Source organism: Colletotrichum aenigma (assembly GCF_013390185.1).
Source record: "Colletotrichum aenigma strain Cg56 chromosome Unknown KSG_Cg56_contig04, whole genome shotgun sequence".
Taxonomy (NCBI): Eukaryota; Fungi; Ascomycota; class Sordariomycetes; order Glomerellales; family Glomerellaceae; genus Colletotrichum; species Colletotrichum aenigma.
In genome coordinates, this window is record NW_023500910.1 from 3,561,810 (window position 1) to 3,577,701 (window position 15,892).

Here is a 15,892-nt window from a genome sequence, read left to right on the forward strand (position 1 = left end):
AAGTCGAATACTTGAAACCTTCGAAACAGTCCCCGAAAGCATTTTGACAATCAACATGGCCTTCGACCTACTCAAGCCGGCTTCTGTGGACAAAAGTCTCTGTACCGAAATCATCAGCATGCTTCTCGAAGATCTTCCAGTTCTTGTCAAGATCCTCTTAGGCAATGAGCCGTGTGAGAATCCCAGGACGAATTTTGACTTAGACATCAATCGCTGAACTCTGACTAATGATAACTTTCATCATAGGGTACCAAAAAGTGGTCGCACATCTTCTACTCAGAATTCCTGAGACCTCTACGGTTGACCAAATCCTGGCGCGATGGAAGCAGGAAGTTGTGCGTCTGGAGAAGCACGTAAAGCGGATGAAACTAGAGATACTCTCTCAATTTGCGGTAGATCTGAAAGATCTGAGCGACAAATGGGAGACTGCAGAGCTAGGAATCCGGACTCTGTTTGCAAAAAGCCAAGCGATGCAAAATGACATCCTTCAGAGCATCAAAAACGACCAGAATGCCTTATTGGTCGAGGTCCGTTACACCAACAATATCGCTGCGGGTGTAGCTTCAGTAGCAAAGGATCACCTGGAGGATATGAGAAGAGAGAAAAAAGAGGATTTGGAGAACCTGAGAAGAGTAAAGGAGGAGCAGATGGAGGCCTTCAGAAGAAAAGAGAGTGAGCTGGAGCAAAAGGAGACTCAGCTGCAGCAGAAAGAAAGTCAGCTGCAGCAAAAAGAAAGCCAGCTACAACAAGAGCGGCAGTCCATACAAAACGAGCGAGCGCATTTCTCTAAAGATAGAGAATTCTACCGAGCCGTGCACAAAAGTAAGCACAGCTATGCGCAACACATTTCCCCTCAAGAGATTAACCACGCAAAAACAGAAAACGTTCATCTCAGTGTTGATAATGCGACACTACGCAGCCGCCTATCCAACAACAGTCTTCGACAAGAACACGCCCATTCCTTCGGGTCGGTCCATCTACTTGCTGCTCTTAAGGTACCTGCGGACAGCTCAGTAGGCGATATGAATTTAGTCATGGAGGAGGCTGAAAGTCTTGATCCAGCGGGGAGAGGGAAAGCGCAATGGCTGTTTGAGACCGATGAGTTCCGCCAATGGTTTCGCCGAGATGGTTCATCTTTACTGCTCGTGGATGGATGCTTGGAACCCGAGTTTGTGGAGTTTGTGTCTCCGCTCTCGGCCATCTGCGGTGGGTTGATCACGGCTCTTCTCGAAGACGAAGACTCAGCGGTGGTGTTTTTCTTCGCGGGACTTCATACTGACACACCTGAATCGGAGGATATTAACACAGGACCAGCAGCTATGATGAGGAGCCTCATAGCCCAGCTTCTGAAGAGCCCGAAATTGCCTCCACCCGATCTAGGCTTCTTGTCCGAGAAAATGTTGGAGGCCTGCCGTCGCGGAGAATGCTATGTTCTCTGCAAGGTTTTCGTCGAGATCGCCAAGCAGACTCCGTCTCAAAAGACCATATTCTGCATCATTGATGGCATCTCCTGGTATGAACATGATCCTTGGCAACAAGATGTTTACCAGGTAGCCTCCGTTCTCGAACACTTGGCAAAACGGGAGGATTTAGGAGAGTCCGGGCCATTGAAAGTCATGTTGACCAGTCCAGATCAGAGCATGCAAATTGGAGATCTAGCAATGAAGCACAGCGATATATGGGGTTATGCCTCTCTGGAGGCTGGGGATATTCACCCCGATCTTGGTTGGATGGATTCCGATATGTTATCTTAACCGAATGTATAAATGCCGAAAGCGGTAGAAAGCACCTATCTGACGGCATTGGTATCGTCACATCGTATCAAAAATAGTGTCCGTTCATGAAATGACTAGAAACCAAGAATGAATATACGCGGGGACCTCCGTTGAACATTTCTATTCACTCTCGAAATCTTATTCCTAGGTTCTTCGGAAGCCCAACTGATTACACCCGGACAATGTCAGGTTGGACTTCCCAATCTTCCCAAGTTGGCCTGTCAGCTCCATTAGGTCTCGAAGCCCGGAGATGCCCTACCTTAACCCCCTCAATACTAACGGCCTCCCTGGGCCACCTCACCTCGGCGTCAAACCCCTCGCTATATGCAGAGTGCATCATGTCCTTCGAAAACAACCCAGGATGAAGCTTCTTCACACTCCTCAGGGCTCTCTTACTAACCTCATCCACCGAGTCGTGATGCTTGAGGTCAAAGAACGCAGAATCATGCAACTTGCGCAGCTTAGCCTGCACCTCCGGCGAGTACGCCCCAAGCGAAAGCAGGAAGACATCATACTGACACAGGCTCGTCCTGCAAACCCACGACCCGCCCTCCGTGGCCCTTCGATACAGCCCGGCCATGGCAGCAACGGCACCCAGTGCACCCGTGCCGTAGTCAGACATTGGGAACGGCGGGACGACGGGCGCGTCGAGGCCCATGAAGTGGCCCTGCTCCCATGCCACGCCTGTGACGCAGTCCGCAATCTGTTGCCAACCAGGACGGCCGGCCCATTCTGCCCTGCCCTCTCCGAGTCCCGTCCCTCCGAAGCAGTCCTCCGCCACATAGACAAACCCCTTACCGCGTTTCGCAGCGATGGCAGCGAGCTGATCTGGACCGTAGCCTAGACGGTCAATGACACCCGGGCGATAGCCATCAAGAAGAACGTCTGCGCTCGCAAGCAAAGCATCGAACGTTTCACGGTCTTTGGTATCCTTAAGATGCAGTGAGGCGGTGTGCTTCCCGGTGTTGACGTCCACCTGGAAAAAGGGGACGTCGGGAAGTTGCGGGGATGTCACTTTGAGAACGGAGGCGCCGTGGGCTGCGAGAGAGCGGCCGATGGTGGGGCCGGCTATTACTCGGCAGAGCTCGAGGACGCGAACTCCGCGGAGACACTGCTCGGGGCCGAGATGGCTGTTTTGAGACTCAAAGGGAACTGGTGGGGTGGTCGTTTCGGCCGGCTTTATTGTGAAAGGAGAAAGAGATTGTAGAGCTGTGCCGTGTGGCGTATCGAGGAATTGCTCCTTTTTGAGGACGGGGACGCCGGCTTGGCCTTCTTTACAGTTCATCTCTTCAAGCTCCTCGACCGTGAAACGCTTCATTGCGGTCTCGATGGTTTTGATGCACTCGCCATAGCTTTGGAGGTCAGGTTTGAAGGCCGGGAGGCCTATCATGTTGAGGGCCTTACTAGCCTCGAGGGATCCATGAAGGTGGTAGTACTCTCCCGGAGTTTTTGTCTCATACAGGTTGGCTGATAGGCGCCGGTAGAGAATTGACTGCGCCTGGTTCAAGTCGGTGTCTGCCGAATGTTAGCGGGTGAGCTTTCGTTGTTTAGTATGACGACATACCTGGTATTTTCGACTTGACATTTGGATGGGCTTTGTCCATGCCATCAACGGTAGTTAAATAAGCCGATATCAGGAAACAAGCAGTGCGCGCAAGGTCAACATCTATATCTCTTGAAGCCTGCCCGTACCTCAAGTCGGCGATGGCGGCCGCGGCCATGCCCTCGAGGGCTTTGATGGAGGCAGTGGCCTCCTGTTCCTTCAGGGGACATGGGAAGAATGTTGTGTCCCCAAGTGGCGTACTAAAGGTAACGTTTCGCAAGTGCTCGACAAATTCAGGAGGAAGCTGTCGTTGACACGCGGAGACGAGGGCAACCAGAGCGCTCTCCGCGCCCTCCCTGACCGAATAACTCGGCGTTCTTTGTTGGACAACACCAGGTCTTTTGGGCACCACCATGTTGAAGGGGATGGGGAGGGGAGGGTGTGTGAGGTGGTGCGAGATTCAGGTCGTGATACGATGAGGAGGATCACAGACTTGCGAAGTTTCCGAAAGCCACATTTTTGTACAAACCTCAAAGCGAAGCCTATATGTATCAGGGATCAGAGATAGGTCGGGTCGAGGCAGGGCAAGTGCTCGGCTAGGGGCATGCTGATCCCTCCACTAAGGCAAGAGCTTGAATCGAGGAGCTCACTCCAAGCGATCCTGGTAGCGTCGGAAACAAGAAGCGAAAGGAAAAGGGGCTCGGTGAGAGGGCCCATCGGTTACCTGTGTATCCCCAGCACCTGGTATTAGACGGTATCCGTGCCAGGATGGCCTCGCGGGAGCATAGCAGCGGGGTTTAAACATGGGATCTCTGGGTGTGAGTGGCCAGGGACGGGGACACCCGAACGGAACTTTGACGAGGAGGGTGTTCCATCACAGGAAGGGGGGTCTAGGATTCATTTGGATATTACATGGATGGAAAACGTCCGAAAGGGATGCTCAGCCCGCCATCAGTGGTTGGAGTTGCCGAATTGTACAGACAGAAATTGACACTGATGAGAGTGTATTAAGAAGCTAGTTTAGGTGCAGAATGATATCGAATTGGAGAAGCGTAATGGCGTGCGCAAGGGAACGGAGTTGTCGACCACATGCGCCTCAGCCGCGAATGACGAAACAAAGCGGCATACTACATGTAGACTACCCACGCTGAAGGAGGAGGGGTCTATCTCTGCCATGGAGAACCGCGTACACGGAACCTGTGGAGAAGGGGTGGGAGGGAGGAGTGCAGAAGTTCAGGATGGTCCCGGGATCAGAAGCCAAGGTTTGGCTAATTCCAGCTAGTCTGATGAACCCGACAAACAAGAAGCGACCTCGCTTACACGTCGCTTCTGGCGTGCGGCATCGATCTGGGTTGAGGCGACTTCACCCCGTCATTGTCTCGGTTGAGGTGTCGAAGACGTGATACCGACGTATGATATGTTGACCAAGTTCCGACGGCTGAGGACGACATGCAGGAACAGGCGATTAGAGAGTTGAAAGAAAGACTGGAATTTGGACGGAACAAAGAAAACCGAATGTGGCAGTCACAAGCACCAGTCATGCTGGGTGCAGCATCCGATGACAACTGTTTGCGGCATGCAATGCGGCATGCATGTGTTGCTGGCCAGCGCGAATCCTTGTGCTCTGGGTGGACTTGGTGATTTGACGACGACGACTTGACATCTCGGATTGAGCCAATCTACGCTGAATTTCAGGTCGACGAGACGTGGTGATGGGCTTTGGAACATCTAGGGGCAGAAAATCTGCTGCGGGGAAACGATAACGGATGGGCAAAGATTGAAATTCGATGGTGCGCAAAGTCGAAAAGCTGGTCTGCATCTGACTTATTGGCCCGTCTCCTCCTTTCATCGGCCTCCTCCCGCGCATACATACCCTGTCAGGTGTGTCGCGATTCATGTCTTGCCTCTACCTCGGGCTTAGGTGCACTATCCGATGATATCGACAGCGATCTAATACAGTGAGAGTCAGATCGCTCAAAGAAAACACCGACTTCAGCGAGGGATGTGCTGTTGACGACGGTAAGTCAGTGGAGGGTTGTCGACATGGCTGACTTGACCAATTGTGACTGCATCGGGACTCGGGTAGATACAGGGAGGTGCTGCACCAAGTCCGGCCCGGACATCGATCCGATGCAATGCTGGCACTTCGGTTTGCCATTTTCGTCCATAGGATGTCGTGTGTCGAGAGATCAACCGTGGTTGAGTGATGATGGTACAGCATGAAGGAGAAAGAGTATTATTTCGCTGTCGTCAGAGAGGAACAAGAAATGTTTTCCTCTTCTCACCTAAATGCATATATTCATATCTGAGAGTATTCACTTAGAGGTCATGCATGCGGTGACACTAAGGTGAGCAAGATAAGCGAGGAAAGCGTGCCTCGGTGAGCAGCCCATGGATTGCACCTACCACATCAGTCTGCCGGCTGTGGCAGAAACGAAGATACTCTATTATTTCTTGCGCTTTCCTCAATGAATCTTCCTTTCCGCCTCAATAAAAACATCGACAAGTCAGATACCCATCGTCTACTACCTACCCCTCGTCGCCTGCGTACCTCATCTTCACCTCACTCCGCACCGCATTGCATCATGTACGATGCAGCTCAGCTTCTCCTCACGACCACACCACCAATCTCCAATATTCGACACTGACTCCCGATATTTAGCTTTGGGCATGCAGATCAGACTTCTTCTCAAAACGCTCCTTGCAAGTAGGTTCCGGTATCCAGCATCGCGACCCATCGAGAAGAAAAAACGGCCGCGCCCAAACCGCCACTTCCCGCAAGACAACCGAGAGTATAATCACAAATCGACAACATCTTAAACGGCCCATACGGGTGTCCTGCTAGGAGGAATGGTGACCAATTCGAGAAGCATCGCTCCCGTGCCGTGCTCTCGGTGACATTCCAATCGACATCGGATCTCTCGATCGAGACGGGAGCGCGACCAGATCCATGGCGAATGGTCTTCACCCACCTCCAGACCCAAGACATTGCTAACCCCAGGTGGCAATCAGCACCTTAGCTCCCATCTGTTCTCCAAGCCTCGCCCGCCCTACGTGCTCACCATCGCCGCGGGCTCAGCGAGGGGCCAGCCCGGTCTAGCCAGACGGTCCAGCCAAAGGCATTGGATGGCCACCCTCCGCCAAAGACACAGCGAGCATTTCTGCGTCTGATGCCCGCCCACCGGGTGCCTCGCATGCATCAGAAGAGCTACAGGGCCATAGGGCGACGGAGCCAGCAAGCCATGTGTTGTCTCGCGTCCTCTTGCTTTTCAATACAACGCTAGCAGCGGCGCCACTGGCTTGGAGGCTTGCAATAATTATCACAGCTCCACGACAACCGCATCGTCTGTCTGCGCAAATCTTGCTGCAAGAAAAGTCTTGCAACACCACCGCATCAACAACTCCGCTGTGCGTGGCATTATTTGCGTGATACGAGGGGAGAAGGCTACCTCACCTACCCTTGCAGCCTTTTCAAGCGAAAGATTGGTCATCGTCTACTGCGGCGGCTTCGTCACATTGTGCTCGCACACGCTCGCACACAAACGTATGCCTGACACGCAGACTCCTCAATGCCCCCAGAAAGGCGCTGCGCTAACACCAGCTTCGACCGTGCGGCTCGTTTGGTGTGGTTGCGGACTCGTGGCCCTGAACTTTGACAACTAGCTGACATTCCTCCCGCCGGCGATAAGACAGGTACATACACGTCTGTTCAGCCGTTCAACGTCTAATCTGCAGCTTGTGGGCTGCAGTCCTGACAGCTCCTCGGTTTTGGCCACCGCTTTCTTCAGGACGAGGCCCGTCCAATTGATTTCCATCTGTGGCATCCAGCATATCAGAGGAACCGTCCGTTTTGCCAAGCGGAAATTTCTCATCATCTCATCAGCGCGGCAGCAGCAATGCCTACCTCAAAACCACCCCATGAAGCACACCATCGGTGACCAGAAGCGCCGACGCCGACCTCTGCTCAGTTGAAGTCGCAATCGCGCTGACGTTGACGGAGGATTGCCTCCACTGAGGAGTTCCCGCTCGCTTATTACTACTCCACACACAAGAGACATTGAAGCAGGATGTCAAGGTGTTGAGCGGCGAACAGACAGAGGGTCATGTCATGCGTTGCCGTACGCAGGGCAGCATGTATGTACTATGAGATGACACTCTTCATGTCCATACGCGCAGAGGAACCAGTAGCGCCGTCGCCGCCGTCCTTTTGGGCCCCCATGCCGTGCATACGGGCGTATCTTCGGGGTATCTTCATCTCCTCGGCCTGTTTCATTCTGCCATGTTGATGGCGGGAAGTAAGAGAAAAAAAAAAAAAAAACCGCTCTGCATGTTGCCTGTTGGAACGAAAAGTAAGGGCCTCGCCTCGTCTCGCCTGGCACTCTTTTCTCCAGACCAGCGATGCTCCTGTTGCAGTAGTCTTGGTGCACCCGAGTTACCACCCACACGCCCCCTAGACTTGAGCCCCTCAAGAATTCCCCAAACCCAACTTGATCCATCCCAGATCCAGACAACGGGGGGCGCCCATCAAAGTCAAGGCCCCTGCCCTACCGACTCTCCTCTCGGCCACACCCCCCTGTCCCCGTCTGAATCCCCGACCCTCTCTTGGCCCCCGCTGTGCATCTTTGTCGCGCGAGGACAAGACTCAGGGACAGCCCGCCGGCCGACTCTACTCGACTCGGGCGACCACCCTGCCTACGTACTCGCTGAGAGCGAGCGAGCGGGTGAGCGGGCAGCAGGCGGGCGGGCGAGGGCTCCAATCCTCCTCCATCCCAATTCCCCCCCGTCCCTGACAAGTGACCTGACCTGAGTTGAGTGATGTGTGAACGGGCTCCCGTTAGGCGCAGGTGGTCTTCTGTTGGCCCAAATCGAAGGTGCCTGGCCTGGCCCGGCCTGGCCGCCAGTCCCATATCCGATCAAAGTCTCGACGTTCCCTCCCTCACTCGGCCAGGCTCGCCGCTCTCTTCTCTCTGTCCTCTCCTCATCCTCGCCAGTCGCCGCCGTCCTGTCCCTACCTGTCTCTCTCATTGAGTTCCGTTCCCCGCCTTCGCCGACATCCGCTGCCGCAACGGCGGCCCCCATCCCTTTCTCAGTCGCCCGCAGTGCTGCGAGGCAAAAGCACAAGCTTAGATCTACTACTCCCCACGTCACATCTCATCTCTATTGTGTATGGTGTTGTTGCTCTTTAAAGTAACCAACCCCATACCCGACGCTCAAGGTCCCCACTTGCAGCTATCCTCGTCGAGCAGCCGCCCATCACCAGACCAGACGCTTGTTTGCTTGCCTGTCCCGTCCTCGTCGGAACATGTCAAAAAAGCTTGCCCAGAGAACCGATCCTTACTAGTTTGATTTCCGCCTTGGAAATTGGGACAGGCCTTGTTTGTTGGAACTGAGCCGCCTTGCGCCTTTCCGTCCAAGGTTCTATTATCGCAACCCTCAACGGCGGCCTGTTTCTTCTAACCCGCAACCGCGATCCTCCCTCGCGGCTCCGGCTCCTCGCTTGCTGCAGCGAAGGGGTGAAGGAAAGCATGCCTACCTGGTGCCTGCTATCCGTTTCCTAGCAGTCCACCCCTCCGACACAGTTCGTGCCGTGCAGGAAGCTTGGTTCTGTGAATCCCCGCCGCCTCTTTCCGCCTTTCGACACATTGGGCTACTCACTGGTCTGGTACATCCCGTCACCCTACTCATTCTCACTCGCCTTGCCTTACTGCGGCCGTTGCTCGTCCAAAACCAACTCCACCGCCCACCATCACGCGCATCATCGGATAACGGGTATTGCTAAGAAGGGTCGGTCCATGGAAGTTCGGCTGATGCATCGATCTCGACAATGACCCGTCCAAAGGTCCCCGAAGACAAGCGCCAACGGACCGCCCAGGCCTGTGACACTTGTAAGCGCCGGAAGCAGAAGGTGAGCCCTACTTTTGTTTTCCACACCACGTCCCTGTCTGCCACCATCAACTTCAGCCGGAATCCAATTGGTTTCGACTTTTGTCACGATCCTCTCCCCTTGCCTAGCTCTCTCTACCTGCCTTGCCTTTACCGCCTTTTCTATCCATCCCCCTTGTCATCTAAGACGTATTGTCGCCATAACCACACAGTGTGGTTGTTGTTCATGATGGCGTTGCATACCATCCCCTCCGATCCCCACCATCCCCTCGCCCCGGCCTTGGGCTAGTTGCTTCGAGACTCCAAATCGGTCACATATCAGCTCCCGATAATGGGAATCCGTCCGCACATCACCCGTCGCCTAGTTTGGGTACCGGATATCATTCCAGCCCGGGTACCCTCCGCCCCGAAATAGGCGTCAAATCCTCCGATCAAGGTTGAGATGCCCGGGGTCTCACAATTCGATCAATACCCAAACCCAGTTTCACCGCACTTGTCTATGTATCCCAGTCTACCACTCTGATGATCAATGTTACGTTGCCAACTAGGTTGGACCATCTCAAGTGGATGGTGGGCAGAGCTGCGTCTCCCAGAAATGTGTTTGGGAGGTGTTTCCTGCGCGGCATTACTTGCAATATCGCTGGATCCTTAAACGGGGCACTCTCCGGTCGAGCTGGCCGGGATATTCCCCAACTGGGACCTGACCTCGGCCGCCAACCCGACGATCTGGTCGCAGACTTCACCGGGGTCATTGGTTCATCCCATGGGGAAGCCCTAGTATCGATCTCCGGGCGGGTTTCCATGTTGCCGGTCTCGCGTCCACCGCTCTCTGGGGGTTGACTGACTCCAGGGGGTCCGGCAATTTCGAGCTTGTCACTTTCTTCATCTGCCTTGGTTTGGATGGCGCACTTTGTACCCAGCCTGCTTCAATGACTGACCAATATCTCAAAAGTGCAACGGTTCTAAACCATGTGCGACGTGTACTAAGAGGAATTTGATGTGTACATACACACAAAACCCAAACCACACGTCCGACCAGACTACCCCGGACCAATTAGCTTCGCCTTCGAAACGTCGCAATATTGAAGAGCTCCCCACAAGCAAGCCAGTTGTCCAAGATGCTGCATTCGCATCAGAAAGTCCCGCAGCGATCGCCACGCCGTGGGAGACGAAACCGCTGCCCAATGAGGACAAGCCGCATGTTGGCTTCGACATAAAACCCTCCATCGAGCAAGACCATGAACCGGCAGGGGGAGATCGGGATTTCGACATTCGCTCTAGGCACAGCACAGCTTCAGGCCCCGACGAAGAGACGGCACTCACGCAATCTGTCAGGATGCTTCAAGATCCGACAGGAAGACTACGTACGACTGACCCCTTAGATATGCGACCAAGGCAAAACTAACAAAACTGATAGTCTACGTTGGCGACTCCGCGTCGTTGGCTTACCTTCAACTCATTCGTATGATTGTTGAAGCCAGCGCTGGTCCTAGCGAATTCACGGAAGACCCAAGCCGCCACAAGATCATGGAGGCCACGATAGCGATGCCGGCTAACATACAGACACCGCACATCCTACCTGACAGGGATACGGCCAATGCTTTGGTTGAGTCGTTTTTTACAAACGTAAAAAAGTCTATTCCTAGTACAACACATCTGCTAACCCTCCATAGACGTATGGTTTGATTCAAGTCTTCGACAGGCCCACTTTCGAAAGATCACTTGAGGCGTGTTACTCGGATCCTCTTACGGCACAGTCATCCTTCCTATGTCTGTTGTACCTGACCTTTGCCATCGGCATGGTGTTCGCGACGCCGCTTCCTAACAGCAAAGAGGATGCCATCTTCAAGAAGCTCAGAACGGCCCAGTTTGATCGAGCCGAGTCTTTCTTTAGGAGTGCGAAAGCCCTCGGCGACCCCATCTCTGGGTTCGAAGATGCGGATTTCTGGTCTGTACAAGCGTTGTTGTTGATGGCTGTCTACATGCTGGCAGTGTCCAAGCGCAATGCGGCGTATGCCTATTTCGGTAAGTCTTAGCTCAACCCCTCCCCTGCACACCATGTCTAACACCGTCCCAAAGGCATGGCAGTTCGCTCTGGCTTCGCACTCGGCTTGCACAGAGTCCATGAAAACCATTTCATCTTCAAAAGCGAAGACGTCAGGTTGCGCCGAAGCCTCTGGAGAAGCTTGTTCGTCCTCGACCGTTTCCTCGCCGCTTCGCTGGGCCGTCCAGTCGCGATTGACGAGGAAGAATGCTCGGCCGACGCTCTACTTGTATTTGAGAAGAAGTCTGCCAGCGAATTGGTACGGATCCAGAACCCCAGCGACGGGCTCGACGCCGCTGTAAAATGCTGTCAAATTGTTGGCCAGATCTTGAAAAAGATCTACGCCCGCCGGCTCGTATCAATTCGCAGGACGTCTGAGATTTGGGAGCAATGCGGAGCCTGGCACGCATCACTCAGCGACGACCTGTCGTCGGGGCAGGTGGCCGCCGATCCAAGCAACCCAGCGCAGGCCATCGCCGCCCTTCACGTCAACCTTTTTTACTACCACACCATCATCATCCTCACACGGCCGTTCTTTATTTATCTCCTGAGCAAGGTTCACAATGAGCGCAAAGGGTTTACGCTGCCGGTTCCTCGCTGGATCAACCGCACGTCGAAATACTGCGAGGCTTGCCTCAGCGCGGCCAATGAGACAATCGCCCTGGTGCAGAAGGCATTCGACAGCAACTATCTTCCGCAGCGCAACCCGTTTGTCCTGTAAGCTCTCCTCCGAAAAAGAAATATTTTCAAGACATGCCACTTACATTACTTCAAGGTATTTTCTCTTCGCCGCGTCCCTTATCGTCCTCAGTAACGAGTTCTCCGCCATATACCCGAACCCGACCTACGGAACCTCCATGTCCAGCACAATTTCCATCATGAACTACTGCGCGACGAGCGACCCGCAGGCTAATAGGCTTCTCTTCATTCTCAACTCGTTCCGCAACGTTATTTACGAGTTGCGCTCAAAGAAGCCCGAGCAGCCAGCCATGCCTATTCCGCAAACAATGTCCCCGACAGCCCTCCACGACCCGATCGGCAGCCTCTTTAAACGCACCGCTCCCTCCCGCAAGAACTCTTTTGCGACAAATGCCACCTCCGCGCCGCCCGGGTCCGCGGTAAAGGCGATGGCGCCTCCGCCGTTGTCCATGAGGACAGAGCACAGCTTCTCCTCCGCCCCCGCTGGCCCGTCTGCCGGCGTTTCCCCGGCGGGTAGCACGCCCGGCATGTCGCACTCGGGCGGCGACCTGAGTGCGAGGATGGGCGACTCCGACATGGGCGACGAAGAGGTTCCCTTTGACTCGATGTGGGCTTTCGGCGCCACCCCGGGTCCTCCTGCGGGCGGGCCCATGCCGGCGGGGCCAAATGTACCTGCGCGGCCGCAGACGGGCGGGGTGATGCCGGTGCCCGGGCAAGGTTTCCCGGTGCAAGGCCCGGGTCCGCGATTCCAGGGGTTCGGAAACTTCGGGCCTAATGGGAACGCAGGTGGAGGAGGGGGAGCTCCTGCTGGTGCGGGGGGTTATGTGGCTCCTTTGAACGTGCCGATGTACACCCTTGCGGAACATTCGTAGTACCATTTGGGCGAGGGATCGAGCAGACGAGGATGACAAAAGCCGACTGGAGGAGAATGGAAAGTGCGCTGGCGCGGCGAGTTAGATATACCCAGTGTTGGTGGATCGTGTGTTTAACTGTATGAGGGCAGGCAAGCTTGCGCGGGAGGAGAGGAGGTTTGCGAAGCCGCTGTGTCGTGTGTATGTACACCATGTATCGGTATTGGAAGACCTCCGGGCTTGCTCCATGGGTGATGATCATTGGTACGGAGTTACGGTGAGACAAAATGGGAGGAAAGGATTATGCCAAGCAACAAGATACGGGGCATGGGATACCAAAAAAGCACAAAAATTCAAATTCAAAGGAATGAAACATTCAAAAGCAGACAGTACAGTGCGCATAATGTTTGCAAGTGTGTCTTGTCATTCATGTCTTCGTAAAAGCGTTTTAGTCTGCTAACTAGGTGATTTACCCCATGTATCCGTAGAGAGAGGGCTTCACGCACGCGGCAAGACAAAGTCGTACTCCAAAACCCAGGCAGCCTTGGGATCCGACCCGCTTGGTTTGTACTCCACCACCAGATCCTTCTTGACCGCGAAAACCGTGTCGTTCTCGAGGAACTTGTCCTCGCTGTCGAACAGCTGCGTCGTCAGCGGCCTGTGCCCGTCCGCCGAGACGATAAAGTGTATGTGTGCGGGGCGGTAGGGGTGTCTGTCGAGCAGCTTCAGGATCTTGCCGCCGGGCCCGTCGTCGGGGACGGGGTACGGCACGGGCCGCAGGCAGTACAGCGAGTATCTCCCCTCCTCGTCGGTCTTGAATCGGCCGCGGAGGTCCATGTCCGGCTGGTCCGCGTCCTGTTGCTCGTACATGCCGTTCGGGGCGGTGTGCCAGAGGTCGACGATGGCGCCGGGGACCGGGCTGCCGCTCTGGTCGAGGACGCGGCCGTATAGGTGGGTCGAGGCTTTCTGGTAGTCTGGGGAGTCGAGGGAGGAGACGATGGAGCTGCCGTTGGGGAGGATAGGGGCGTCGTGGCGGTAGAAGGGGCCCAGGATAGCGGATGACGTCGGGTTTGCTGCGAGAGAGGATGTTGTTTGGAGCTGGAGCTGTGTGGAGGTTATTTCATCGACGAGGGATTCGAGGCCGAGGATATCGCAGACAAGTTGGGTCTCGTTACGGGCGTCGTTGGACATTTGGCCTGCCTCGTTGATCTAAACGGTGACGACATGTTAGTAGACGAGGATTCAACATTCGTGTGTTGAGTTGACAAGAACAAAGCAGACGGCAGACGAACAAGTTGCACGCCAGCCATCCATTCACCGACTGTCAAGTCGACTTCTCTTGCAAAGTCATGGAGATGTCGCAGCAGGCTCGGCATAATCTGGGCCAGACGGGGATTGGCGTTCGGCCCCGTAGCGGCAATGACACGGGCAGTAAAGTCCGGGTCATAGACTGCCTTTCCGGCCCGTGCCGACTCTTTCTCGAGGGCGTTTTGGCTCGCCATCTTCGGCCGTATACGCAAGTAGAATTGGGTTCAGGGGTCTCAAGGGTCTAGGTGTTATAGCTTGACAGACGGCTCCAGAGTGGGTAGCGTTCGTCGGATGAGTTGAAACTTTAAATACGCGTAGATTAAAGCGACTTCGTATCCTCGCGGAGTAACCTATTCGGGAGGTGGTAAAGTGAGTTCAATAGGGTTTGAATTAAGAATACATATGTATTGATACTTGGCGTTGTTGGAGGAGGCAGGATGAGAAATTAGTCCTCTCGTCAGCTTTTCGACATGATGCTGATATGAGAAGCAAAACACTAAGGAGGCAGATCGTTTGGGAAGGACTTCCGTCGCCACGACGAGTTGCCCGCAGAAGGCCACACTGGTAGTTGCTGGGTCGGAAGCTACGGCCCCTCGGGACCGATCTGGAGGGATTGGATTGGGAACCGCCTCTCCATGACTGGTCCTCAGGAAAGATGGATGGCGCCTGTAGCGATTGTCTCCAAGTGCCAAGCGGGCGGGCTCTTTCTCCCAGCTAAACTCAATGGCTGATGCCAAGCATTGAGCCAGCCGAGTTGCCAGGATCGCCATGTCACGGGCTTTGTCCCCAGTTTGAAAAGGCAGAATTTGCAGAAGCGACGCAATGATACCTCAACGGATGTGCCGGTGTTAGTTGGGTGTCAATGGCCGCAAGCTTCCCAACTGAGCGGGCTGCATAACCTGCGAGCGGCGCAGAAGCCACTGACAAAGTTCCATGGAGTCGGTAAACCGTCAGCAGGCGGAGAAGGTGGTCATCTGTGCATTTTGCCGGGCAAGAGACGGAGGCTAGACTCCTTCACGGCATCTTCTGGAGAGGTCTCCAACGACCGGCGAAAAGTGGCGCGAATCAGAGAGGTTTGCTGGGTTAGGGTCAGTGAGGGCAACGTGATAATAGCATGTCTGTGCGGCGCATTAGTCTTGCAGGAGTCATCGTCTGAGAACCCATCGTCTCTGCATTGCTGATGTATCGTGATCCACTGGACCTAATTGGTTGCGGAAGATTCTCCGTGGTGGACTTGATGTCTATCGGAGCCCAAGCCATTCTCAGTGGGATGTCTCAGAGCTTTGGCACAGGACCAAGTGGTTTGGGCGAGAACAGAAGCGGCAGGCGGCTCCAGGCCTTCTCAGGATTGGGAAGCACTCGGAGGTCGCGATTACCTCAAGCCCAAGCCAAGGGGGCATGCGAGTGGCACGTTGAAGTGGCGTCCCCGCCGCGGCGGATTGGAGGGGCGCCAAATGCAGCTGCAATGCAACAATGACTTTCGATGTCGAGGGATGGAAGCCAAGTGTCTGTGGAGTGAGGTGTCGAGGAAGAAGGAAGCATGATGGGATTTCGTGCGTCACGATGGGTGTCAGTCGGCGGGCGGTTGAGATCGACCGCTGTTCATGCAGGTCATTGGTCGTTCCAGCCACTTTGAGTGCAACTGTGTTTTGGATGGTCGTCGTTAGCCTCCTTGCCTCTGCCCTTCTGCAGGTTCAGGTTGTAAAGACATTCCACGAGGGTGACAGCTCTAGGCGTGGAGCTAGTGGTCGGGGTTCAGTCAAGCCACCTGCGGCCGAAATCAAATTCC

The 15,892-nt window shown here is 54.6% G+C and overlaps 3 protein-coding genes across 3 annotated transcripts; 1 reads left to right on the forward strand and 2 right to left on the reverse strand.

Annotated features, from left to right (window-relative positions):
- Nucleotides 1-2,044: 2,044 nt before the first annotated feature.
- On the reverse strand, nucleotides 2,045-3,733 carry frc-1 (Formyl-CoA:oxalate CoA-transferase; the record flags this gene model as incomplete). The annotated part of the gene is made up of 3 exons (XM_037322080.1): nucleotides 2,045-2,050; nucleotides 2,077-3,290; nucleotides 3,340-3,733. The coding sequence occupies 3 exons, from the start codon at nucleotides 3,731-3,733 to the stop codon at nucleotides 2,045-2,047; spliced, it is 1,614 nt and encodes a 537-aa protein (XP_037179181.1).
- Nucleotides 3,734-10,537: 6,804 nt separating this feature from the next.
- CGCA056_v006832 (Filamentous growth regulator 27) lies at nucleotides 10,538-12,816 on the forward strand (the record flags this gene model as incomplete). Its single annotated transcript, XM_037322081.1, has 5 exons — nucleotides 10,538-10,565; nucleotides 10,619-10,827; nucleotides 10,875-11,226; nucleotides 11,281-11,962; nucleotides 12,021-12,816. 5 exons carry the CDS (start codon nucleotides 10,538-10,540, stop codon nucleotides 12,814-12,816), a joined length of 2,067 nt encoding a protein of 688 aa, XP_037179182.1.
- Nucleotides 12,817-13,293: 477 nt separating this feature from the next.
- Nucleotides 13,294-14,297, reverse strand: HQD2-3 (Catechol 1,2-dioxygenase; the record flags this gene model as incomplete). The annotated part of the gene is made up of 2 exons (XM_037322082.1): nucleotides 13,294-14,004; nucleotides 14,088-14,297. The coding sequence occupies 2 exons, from the start codon at nucleotides 14,295-14,297 to the stop codon at nucleotides 13,294-13,296; spliced, it is 921 nt and encodes a 306-aa protein (XP_037179183.1).
- Between the last annotated feature and the right edge of the window lie 1,595 nt (nucleotides 14,298-15,892).